Here is an 11,900-nt window from a genome sequence, read left to right as displayed (position 1 = left end):
CAGACGGGAAACTGTTCCACCTCATGACAGGGCTGTGCTTACCCCTCAGACTGGACTCCCCCAGGACTGGGCTGTGTTCATCTTTTAGGTGGCTAACACCACGCCCTGCCCCCAACAGACCGGCCACCCCCCAAAACAAGGTGGCGCTCGCCCCTCAGACTTGTTACCACTGGCCCTTCAGATGAACCCCCCGCCAAGTGCTTTGAGCTTTTTCTTTGGACTAAATGTCCCTGAGACGTGCTGGGTACCCCCTCAAGTTGGTATCCCCACACAGGGCCAGGTTCCCTCATATCCCCTTGAATGCCTCCTTCCCAAGGGCTGGCCCTCCTTCCTCAGGACTTTCGCACCCAGGACAAGGCCAGGCCTCCTCTTCTAGACCCAGGACAAGGCCAGGCCTCCTCTTCTAGACTGAGCACCATGTTCCTCCTTAACCGGATGTCCAGGATAGAACTGGACTTCTGGTATCAGTCTAAGCTCCTGGTCCAGGACAAGGTCCCCTCCCCTAGACCTGGAGCTCCTGGGCCAGGGCTGGCCTCCCCACTCAGAGGGGCCCTGAGCCCCGCCTGGGGCATCCAGGTGTTGGCAGAGGAAGTGGGAGCCCTCAGAGGGCCTGGCAGGCGGTCAGGACCCTGTTTGCCTTGAACAGGGGCTGGAGCCAGGTGGTCATTTCTCCCTTCAAGGCTGTGTAGCCCGGCCAAGCCGCAGGGAACACATAAACAGCAGCCGAGCCGGGCGGCAGGCAGGCAGGGCGGAGGACACCAGGAGACCCTGACTCGTCAAGTCTCTTTGGCCACAGTGTCTGGGCACCTCGTGGGCTGCTCTGGACTCCGACTGGGGCCAGTAATAGATGGGCTGCAGCTCCCACCTGTCTTGGATTTGCACAGGCCCTGCCTTCTCTGGCCTTGTCTACCTCCAGCCCAGGCTGAGAGGGGGACCTCTGAAGACACGAAAGGAATGCAACCCCCGGGGCTCTTGAAACACAGGCCAGGCTTGATGGGGAAGCTGGGTGAGTCCCAGTTCAGAGTAGTTCCCAGCTCAGAGCAGGTCTGAAGGGTTCAGGGGTATCAAAGACAGGCCTCTGACGACCCTCACATGCAAGCCTGTGGAGAAGAAATGACTGAACGGGGCCCATACATGAGCCCGGAGTGAGCAAGCTTTCACTGTGTACTCCCACTAGCACTCAGTCTGGGATGGTGGTAACAGAGAAGACAGAATGAGGAGAACAGAGACTCAGTTCCCTGGAAGATGAAAAGCATAGGACCCAGCCCAGAGGTCTGAGGAGAGCCTTGGTCTGACGGCGTGCGAGGGGGACGTGGGCTTCCCTGGAGGACTAAGGGGTTGCGGCCATGCGTTGAGGGCAAATGGGGAGACTGGACCCTGCCCGGGGAGTCTAAGGGGATACAATTCTGCTGTGAGGAGGCCCTAAGAGGCCTGACCTTTGCCCAAGGGTTATGTTGGGCCTGACCCCTAAGCCTGAGGAGTCTGAGGGAACACAACCTGCTCTGAGGGCAGGTGAGGAGACATTTACCTTCCGTGAGGGTCCAAGGGGAGCCGCCCTGATGAGGGTGAGGGAAGTGACAAGACCTGCTCCATGTGCTCTGAGGAGACCCAACCCTTCCCTGTTGGCACATGAGGGGACACGGACCTTTTGTGGGTGCCTGAGGGGACAGAGCTCCCCTCTGAGGGCATGTGCTGACAGAGCCTGAGGGGAGCAAGCCCTGCTCTGAGGGCACCTGAGGGAACATGGACCTCTGGGATCTGAGGGGAATAGAGCTCTGCTCAGAAGGTCCAAGCTCTGCTTGGACATCCTGAGGGGTTCTGAGGAAGACTGAGAAGTGATAGTTGCACTGTGTGGGCTACAGAGACACAATCTTCCCCTGAGGGCAACTGAGGGGATATGGACCTTTTGTGGGTGTCTGCCCCGAGGGGGAGCGAGGGGACAACACCTGCCCTGAGGAGACAGAACCTTTCACCTTTATCAGGAGTCTGAGGGCGTCTGAGGGGACATCGGACCTCCTGGGGGAGTGTAAGGGGACCCAGCCCTGTTCTGAGGGTGAATGAGGAGATGAGACTGGTCCTGTGTGGTCTAAAGACACACAATCCTTCTGAGGGGACATGGACCTTCCGTGGGAGTCTGAGGGGAGACAGCCCTGTTCTGAGTGTGCGTGAGGGGACATGACTCAGTTGGGGAGAGAAACACTGAGTGGGCACAGCCCTACACTGAGGGCTCCTGAGGAGCATGGACCTCCTGAGGCGGTCTGAGGAGACACAGCCCAGCTGTGGCTGTGGTGGGGCGGGGAGGGGAGGGGGGCGGCGGGTGGTGGACATGGGCCCTCTCTCAGGGGTTCTGATAGGGTCCTGGCTCTGCCTTCATTTTTAGATGTGAGGTCTGGCTGTGGGGACCTGGTCAGAGGGTGCTTGTGGGGCGGCTCTCATCGCCACGAAGGCTAGGTGGGTTGCGTTCAGCTATATCCCCATTGTCTCCTCAGCCAACTCCAGAATGATTCCAGCCTGAGGCTCCTGTGGCCAACTGAAACAAGCCTTGCCTGGGGCAGAGGGGCTGGGACTCCAGAGACAGGCTGGGGTCTGGGCCATGGCTGGCTCCTGGTGTCCGCTGTGTGATCTAGGGCAAGCTGCCTGCCCTCTCTGAGCCTCAGCTGCACTTCTGGGACCAGGATCCCATCTAGGTCTCTTGACCCGCGTGGTCTCAGTACCCCTTTGGGTCCCCAGGCTGGGTTTTAGCTTCCTGTACCAGGACTTTTTCTTGGGCAACTAGGAGCCCTCAGCATGGAAGACCAAGGACACCCCCCAGTGACAGGCTCCCAAGGACACCCCCCAGTGACACGCTCCCTCCTTCTTTGGCATCTGGGTCATGCAGGTGGTGGGGGGGGGGGCGGGGGGGAGGAGCGGGGGGCCCAAGGGGGTGGGTGCAAGTTCTGTGCAGCTTCTCCCCATCCAAAGGCTGGGGGTCAGGAAAGGGGCCAGGGGCTGGGAGGCAGAAAATAGAGGCCTAAAACCATCCCTCTGGGCCTCTGCCTTCCGTGAGTGAAGGGCAGGGCTGGGGAGGTGGGGCCCTTCGTGTTCCTGCATTAATTATGCTCCTCCACCACCTGCAGGGGAGAGGAGAGAGGAGAGTTTCAGTTCCCCCAAACGACCCCTGCCTGGAAGGCCTGCTCGGCCAGCAGCTCTGGTGGGGTCTCTGCTGATGAGCAGCCCCATGGGGCTCCTGTTGGCCTTGCTTCCCAGCGGTGAGGAGGAAGCGGGCGAGGCCAGGCTGGGAGGACGGTTCCGGGCATGGCGCGCTGGGCTTGTGGCTGCTGCAAGCTCCCTTCTCAGAGCTTCAGTACCTGTGGCTCCAGACTCCCAGGGCCTGGCACACGAGGCCAACCACCTGCTCCTCTCCCCTCCCCACGCTGCGCTCTCCAGCCAGCCCTCCTGGGGGCCTCTGCCCTGGCACCCTGTTCCTGCTGCAGCATACATGAGTCAGGGGACAGTCTTGGTGTGAGCCGCGCCCTGGCCCTGCACAGAGGCCGCACTGTCAGGATACCTGCTCCCACAAGCTCACCCCCACCAGGGAGACAAGAGAGACGTGTTGTGTGTCTGTTGTTATGTATGTTTGGGTATATGTGCCTGTGTATTTGTGTTGTGTCTATGTGCTTAATTGTATTTGTGCATGTGTCTTTGTCTACGTGTGTTTGTATGCATCTAGTTTCATGTGTCTGTTGTGTCTATTTGTATTGTGAGTTTGTAGTTCTATTTGTACCCGGTCTGTGTGCTATAGATGTGCTCATGCTTGTATATGTATCTGTGTCCATTTGCATGTGTGCATTTTCACGTGTCTGTGTGTATGCGACTGTATCGTGTGTGCACCAGTGTGTCTATTTGTATTTATCCGTGTGTATGTCTGTATATATATGTGTGTCTATTTGTGTGTGTGTGTCTGTGCGGACCCGTGGTCTGAGAACGCCGCCTGTGGGTGGAATTTGGCCTGGAGATGTGTTTGGTTTGGCCCACAGAGTATTTTCAACATCTCGAGCCAACATTTAAAAATCAGGATATTTCACATAAAAATTCAGCTTTTCAATTTCTCTTAAAAATTCAGAAGCCTTGGCAGCCTTGGGCCTGTGTTCCCATGAGGCCACTCTCCTCTGGAGCTGCACGGGAGCTGCCTCGTCCTCCCACCCTCCACAGCCTCACCACTTGTCTCGCCCACCAGCACCTTGAGGATGACTGAGCTGTGATCCCAGAGTGTTGTGGTCACAACTGAGTAGAAGCCTGCCTGTCAGGGAATGTGTGCATGAGTGTGTCTGTGTGTTTAGGGGGAGGGGGGTGAGTTTTCATGTGTGTATGTAGGGGTGTGTGTGTATGTGTATGTATAAATCCATTCTGCAATGGGGTGTGTTCATGTGTGCATAGGAGGCCAATCTGTGTGACTGGGCTGAGCGCATGTACAAACGAGTCGGCATGTGTATTAGGCAAATCTGAGTGTGTGTGGGACACGGGTGTGTGTGCATGTTTGTGAGGCATCTGTGCATGTAGGAGTTTAGGTGTGTGAATGCATGGGTGTGCAGGCACCCACACGGGGTGCGTGGACATATTCGTGCCATGTGGGATGTGTGGGCCACCTCGGGCTGAGCACGATCCGCATAGGAGCTTCTTCCGGCCTTTGAGGGGGAATCGGATTCCGCCCTTCTGGCTGGGCGGCCTTGTGGGATTTATTTCTGTCTCAGTGCCGACCGGAGGCCTGAGTAATGGGAACATTTAAAGAAAACCAGTAAATACATAAAGAAAGGGCAGGCTGGCCGGGAAATAGGCTGGACACCCCTGCCCAGCCCACGGCTGCCAGAGGCCCTGAGGCCAGGCCTGAGGCAGGCAGCCCAGGGACCCAGTGTGCACACTCACTCTGCTCTATGGATGCCCACGTGCCTCAGATCAAGGCATCGTAGAAGCTTGGCTCTGAGGAACAGACTTTCAGGACAAGCCCCGGGGGCTATGGGGACCCGAGTCTCCAGGCGGGGCCCCTTCCCCAGCCAGGCTACAGACATCCCTGGGTGTGTCCACACACCTCACACACGTGCAGACCCTCCCTCGGGAGGGATGAGACAGGGGTGGCACTCCCCTCAGGGCTGTGAGGGCACTCCATACCCTCCACTTGGAGCCCCCACACCCTGAAAGTGCCTGGGACCTGGGGAAGGCTGGCATGGGGGTGCGAGTGGAGGGTACTGATGCTCCCCAGGACACAGCCACCAATATTCTGGGTTTCAGGTTGACGGAGCCCCATTCTTGGGATCACCTCTGAGGCCAGCCCCTTAAATGACACAGGCCCCAAGGGAAAAGACAGGGGTGCTTCCTCTGGTGGGTGAGGTTTGTTACAGAAGACCCACTTGAGCAGCAGGAAAAGCAGGCTATGCTGACCCACACCGAGCAGGGGCCCTGGGTCGGTGTCCTCTGCTGCCCCCCAGCGGCCATGTGAGGACAGTTCATGGAAATGAAGACTACAGGTTGACTCTTCTCCATAAAGGTCTCTTGGCTGAACAGAATCGCTGGGCCCTCGGGGTCCTATCTACTCACTAAGGCTCGCTGTGATGCCCAGTCAGATGGTCTGGGAAAAGGAAAGTCTTTTAGACTGGTCTGACAGAAGGGATATGGCTCCTGGCACAGACCCCAAGACCATGTCAGCTCCCGGATAGCAAGGCAACGTCAGGTTCACTGGAACAGTGTTCAGCACAAGGCTGCTGTTGTTTAGTTGCTCAGTCGTGTCCGGCTCTTTTGCAACCCCATGGACCGTACACAGCCTGCCAGGCTCCTCTGTCCATGAGATTTCCCAGGCAAGAATACTGGAATGGGTTGCCATTTCCTTCTCCAGGGGATCTTCCTGACCCAGGGATTGAACCCATGTTGCCTACATTGGCAGGCGAAGTCTTCACCACTGAGCTACCAGGGAAGTCGTCAGCACAAGGCAGATACTCAGGCAACAGGATGAATTAATGCCTGAATCCCCAGCTCCTGGAGGGGTGCTGCAGCAGGCCCCAGCTGCAGCTCAGAGTCCCATGGAGAGGCCCCTGGAAGGTGAGCGGGAGTCTCACACAGTGGAGCCCAGGGGTGGGGAGCAGCAGCATGGAACCCCAACAGGGGACTTGGCTTGGAGGATGCCAGGGGCTTGAGGATGTACAGGCGGAGTCCAGGGGACTCAATTTGCCCAAACTGGCCAATTTCACACACTTGACCTGCAGTCCACTAGGCGGGACAGAACTTTCCCTCATAACTTTGGAGGCTCTGCCTCTCTCTGACCCAGAGTCCGCTGTTCCTCACATGGTACAGGCCCTGTACCAGCCAGGATGTCCACCTGGCCTCTAGGGTCCTGTTCCTGCAATCCCAGGTGTGACTTCCTCTCAGCCCTTGTGCTGTCCTCCCCCCTCTCCCCCCATCACCCAGAGGCACCCAGCCTGAGTTTCCAGGCCTGCAGGCCCTGTGCTCCTGTCCACTGCTTGGCGAAGGGGCATCCATGCTGTTGCAGGACATTTCAGGCCTGACACCTGTCCTGCAATGACCCAGAGGTCAGATGTCCTTGAGGATTTTAAGCAGGAGGAGGGGCGTGGAGCATTGGGAGGTCAGTCGGGGCTGTCCCAGAGGAGTGCCTGGTGGGCTGGGTAGCAGTGGCACACCAGGCTTCATCCAGAGAGCTGGGCACTGCCACTCAGCCCATTTCTTCTGCCCGATAAGAGGGGCTGCTGGGGCCTGAGAGCTCCCACCTCTCCCTCCAATCGAGAGTTCTTTATTATTCTAGATATGAGTTCTTTGTCAGATACGGGGTTTGCAAATATTGTCTCAGTAGCTTTTCTCTTAATCCTCTTAACAGGGTCTTTGTTGGAGCAAAAGTCAAATTTGCTTTTTTTTCCTTTATGAATTATGCTTTGTCACATCTGAGGACTCTGTTCGCCAAGCTCTAGGTCCTAAAGGTTTCCTCCTATGATCCACTTTAACTTTTTTAATAAGGTTTGAAGTTTAGGGTTCCTTTTTGAGGGGCCTATGGATGGATTTCCAATCAGTCCAGCACCATCTGCTGAAGACTATCCTTCTTCACTGAGTATCTTTGTCAAAAATTAGTTGGCTGTACCTGTGTGGAGCTACTTCTGAGTTCTCTGTATCCTTCCATTGATCTATGTGCCTATCTTTCCACCAATACCACTATCTTGATTACCATAGCTATACAGTAAGTCTTTAAATGGGTAGATTGGCTCCTCCTGCTTTATGAAAGTGGAAGTGTTAGTCGCTCATTCGTGTTCGACTCTTTGCAACCCCATGGACTGTAGCCTGCCAGGTTCCTCTGTCCATGGGATTTTCCAGGCAAGAATATTGGAGTGGGTTGCCATTCCCTTCTCCAGGGGATCTTCTCCACCCAGGGATCGAACTCAGGTCTTCTGCATTTCAAGGAGACTCTTTACCGTCTGAGCCACTAGGGGCTTCATTCATCTAGTTAAAAATTGTTTAAGCTGTTCAAGTTCTTGTAACATTCCTGATACATTTTAGAATATTCTTGTCCATATATAAAGATCTTATTGAAATTCTGATGTGAATTGCATTAAACCTGTGTATCAATTCTCCAGTAAAATCACCTGGGCTTGGAGACTTCAAGAGGTCTCAAATTATTAACTATTAATGCAATATCCTTAATAGTTACAGAGCTATGCAAATTATCTTTTCATCTGGGGTGAGTTGCGGCAGTTTGTGCTTTTCAAGGAATTGGTCCATTGAATCAACCTGTCAAATTCATGTGGGTAGTTATTTACAGTTTCGCTTTATTGTCCTTTTGATGTCCACGGGGTCTGCAGTGACTGCCTTATTTCATTTCCTAATATTCCTAATGTACGTCTCCTCTTTCTTTGTTGGTCTTTCTTTAGTCGATTACTGATTTTTGTGCGGTTTACTTTTTCTTTGCTCACCACTTCTTCCTGCATCCTGTGGCAGGCACTGCTGGCTGCCTTTCCAGCACTCTTTCTGCCCTTCTTCCTTTCTCATGGAACCTCAACATCAATCACGGTGGCAATGTGCCCAGCTTAAAATACCCTTCCTCCTGCATGTCTGAAGTTAGGACTGAATTTGACACAGTGATGGCTGATCAGACGTGAAGGCAATCGTGGGGGACTGACTGGGCTTAAAGCCATGGTTTCTTCAGCTGGTTTGCCCTTTACTCTCTCTCCCCCCACTACTCCCCCACACCTGGAGCTTGAAGCTGGAGGGAGGTGGGGGAGGCTCCTAGGGGAGCTAAGGATGGCAGCTGGGGACCCAGAAGGAACTCATGTCCTTGGTGGTCTCAAGGAGTCACTAGATGTAACACAAGAACAACAGACCTCTCCCTAAGATCTGTAGGTGCACCTGTCAAATGCCATCCCTGCCCCCACCCCACTCCTGCTATGGAGTATCCTTTCAGCAAATTTCAGTACATAGTAAACAGTGTCATAAGCCTGAAAACATCTGTCTTGCCCTTATTATTTATAATGGAGCATTATGACATAATTGACATTTATGTTTCCTCGGCACTTAGGAAAATTTTTCCTTCCGTTTCTCCTACTGATGAAAGCGGAACTCACTCATCAGTAGGCAATCTTTCTGTGTTTAGTTTTGTTTTCCTCCTGTAGCTTGTAGGATTTTCCTCTACCCATCTTGACCATTGTAGTGAAAATGCAGGTGCGGTATCACTTCAGCTACCCGAGAGGCCCTTCACTTTCAGTCTTTCTCCTTGAAAGACTGGCTTTAGGTTTCTTTTTAAATAGCATCAGACCGAGGTTTTGTTTTGTTTTGTTTTGTTTTTAAAGCAGTAAGATACATTAATAGTAATATATGACATATTTGGATGTATTTGCCTCTTCTTTTTCTCTTTGCCTTCTTTTGGATAATTTTTCTCATTCTATTTTTTTCTCAATTTCTTTGGAAGGAAGCACATTCTATGTTTACTTTTAGGGTTATTCTAGATATGTCAGCCTACCCATATACTAGAGTCTTTTCTCTCTTCCTGGGTGAGTTTGGTTGATGGCTAGAATTCAGTCACCTCTCACTTCGGGACATACACACCATGGTTGTTATGTATTCTAAGTAGCTCTTTTTTTACTTCACAATGCCTATTTGTTTTATAAGGTCAGTGCCTACTTAAATGTATATTTTCTTTCTCTTAGTTTCTCCTTATATCTCAGATTTTCCACCTGGAATTGTGGCCCTTCAGTCTGAAGACATGCATTTTAAGAAAATGGATCTCCAGCTTTACAGTCTGAAGACATGCATTAAAAAAAAAACAAAACAGCTTTATTGAGATATAATATATACCTCATACAATTCACCCATTTAAAGGTACAATACATGGGGAGGGAGATGAGAAGGAGTTTCAAAAAGGAGGGGATATATGTATACCTATGGCTGAGTCATGTTGAAGTTTGACAGAAAACAGCAAAATTCTGTAAAGCAATTATCCTTCAATAAAAAATAATTTAAAAAAAATAAAAAATAAAGGTACAATACAAAGGGCTTGTAGCATATTCACAGACTCATACAACCACCACCACAGTCCATTTTGGAATATTTTCATTACCTCAAAACAGATTTTTAGTCTGCTGGTGACAAAAATCTCTGGTTTTTGTCTAAACATATTTTGCACTTGTCAGGCATGTTCTTGTCAGGTATAGAATTTTCAACAATTACCTTTGTCTGTCAACACTGATATTAGAAGGTACCATTCCAGTTAACGCCAGCTGTGGTTGAGACATCTGCTGTGCGCTTGCTCTTTGCAAGATGATATAATCTCTAATTTAAAGATCATTTCTTGGTCTTTTTGTTCTGACAGTTTCTTACACTGTGCCCAGGTATGTGTTGGTTTTAAAATACACCCTCAAATTCTTAAAGATTCCACCTTGAGGTGTAATCTACATCTTCTCCCTCTGAGTGTGGGCTGGATAGAGTGACTTGTTTCCAACAAACAGACTGTGGAGGAATACCACTTCCAAGACTTGGTCACAACCGCCCCTGCTTTCACTTTTGAATCATTCTGCATGCATGATGCTTCTCTAAACAGTCCTTATTTCTCTCTCTCTGCCACCTTTTGGATCTTCAGCTTTAATTCTGATGTATTAATTCCTTCTTCGACTATAAGTTATCATTCAACTCATTCAGTGAGTTTCTTATTTTAATAAACATTCTTTATTTTCAAGATTTCTCATGTTCTTATAACAAATCCCTGTGCTTGAGTTGTGAGGGGGGTCAGTCCCTCTTTGATCTCTCTGGTGATGAAACAAACGCTCATTTCAAAGCCCATGAGGATGTTACTGTTTTACTTTCTTCCAGCAGAAATTCTCCCACTTGTTGGATTGCATCCTGCTTCCAACTGCAATCCCAGGAGGTGTGAGCATCTATTCATCCTTTATGCCTAGAAAGGGAAACAGCTCGAGACCCCTGGCTATGCAGAGGGAGCCTGGCTCCAGCCCTGACACCTGGGGGTCATGTCTGATCCCCGTCCCTTGTGGGGGGAATCCGTTCTGGCCTTGTCAGCCACCTACCACTTCGGCCCTTACCTACAGCTGCGACTTTCTGCCCCTTATCCTAAGAATTGCCTTTTTAGAGGAGTTGCGTCACTGTGCGTTCAAGCGTCTGCTTTATCGTACGAGTGTGGCAGTCTGTGCGCAAGCTCATTGCCCTCTGTCGCCTGACTTCTCAGCACCGTCCACCGGAGCCAGGCCGCTGTGTCCCTGAAAACTAGCACAGAGGACACAATACACTGCGATGTGACCCATGACTGGGGCAGGAGGCTCAAGGGTAATCCAGAAGGAAACTCAGGATCCTGGAGGAGATGAAACTAAATGGTCACAGGTTCCTGGAGTCAGCCTTGTGGTCAGCCGGTCATTCTGGACAGTAAGCTCCACAGGGGAGGCTCATGGTCCTAAAGCCAGGACCCTGAGGGCCCAGGGTCCAAGGCCATTCCCAACATCCAGGCTATAATACCCCAGTGGTGAGCAGAATGGGCCAGCCTTCCCCACGCAGGGGCCCTGTCCCGGGGAAGCCAGAGTTCAGCTCTGACGGGTGAAGGGGGAAGAGGGCTTTCTGGGGCTGAGTGGATGTGAATGAACAGTGCCAGGACCTCGAATCTGTGGCAGCCCAGAGCTGAGGCTTGCCAGGATGCAGCGCACCCCTGTCAGGGGCCCAGTCTCTTCTCTCTCTCTCTCACTGTCAGGGGGTCTACAGAGGACCACAGCGAGAACCTCTGCAAGGTGTCCCACAGATTACTGTGAGGTCCACAGCCATCACCCGAGGGCTTTGAGATGATGACCGCTAACCAAGGACTGGGCCAGGACCTAGACATCTGAAGGTCAGGCCTGGCCCTCCCCACCCCTCCAACCTCAGCACACTGAGCCCAATACAGGGCTTCCTCATAGTAAGCATCACCTCTGCAGTTGCCCTGTCTTGGGGCCCAAACTCAAAACATCCGCAATATTCAGACGGTTTTCTGCCACACACATGGGTCAGTGTGTTTCTATTTCCAGATAGAAAAAGAAGTTCAAAATACATAGAAGAAGCACAGATACAGCATGCCCACAGGGCTGTTGTAGCCTCTGCCCCCACTCAGCATGGAGGGGGCCCTTCAGGAGACAAGGAGCTGACCTCACCCAGTGGGACGGATGGGGTTCAGACTCGAGGCAGGGAGTCAGTTCTGAAGGCAAACTGGAGGTGGTGGCAAGTCCAGCCCCCACCCCGGCCCAAGACCATCTTCCTGTAAGACAGGCCTGGTAGCGGGTGAGGGGACGGCACGGCTCAGTCGGAGTCACAGGCCTCTGGCTCGGTGGCGGCGGTGGTGGCCACTGCAGAAGCCAGGTTCTCCTCCTGGCCCTTCAGCCTCTCGCCTGGATGGGGGCAGATGG

The 11,900-nt window shown here is 52.5% G+C and overlaps 1 protein-coding gene across 1 annotated transcript in view; it reads right to left on the bottom strand.

Moving 5' to 3' along the window:
- Positions 1 to 9,278: 9,278 nt before the first annotated feature.
- Positions 9,279 to 11,900, bottom strand: part of CCDC12 (coiled-coil domain containing 12) — a 38,672-nt gene continuing 36,050 nt past the window's right edge. Inside the window, exon 7 of the mRNA XM_005910741.2 lies at positions 9,279 to 11,882. Within this exon, the coding sequence (XP_005910803.1) occupies positions 11,794 to 11,882 (89 nt within the window). The 3' untranslated portion in view covers positions 9,279 to 11,793. The remainder of the gene's footprint in view (positions 11,883 to 11,900) is intronic.

The sequence above is a fragment of the Bos mutus genome, chromosome 22 (assembly GCF_027580195.1).
Source record: "Bos mutus isolate GX-2022 chromosome 22, NWIPB_WYAK_1.1, whole genome shotgun sequence".
Taxonomy (NCBI): Eukaryota; Metazoa; Chordata; class Mammalia; order Artiodactyla; family Bovidae; genus Bos; species Bos mutus.
This window is presented reverse-complemented; position numbering and strand designations above follow the sequence as displayed.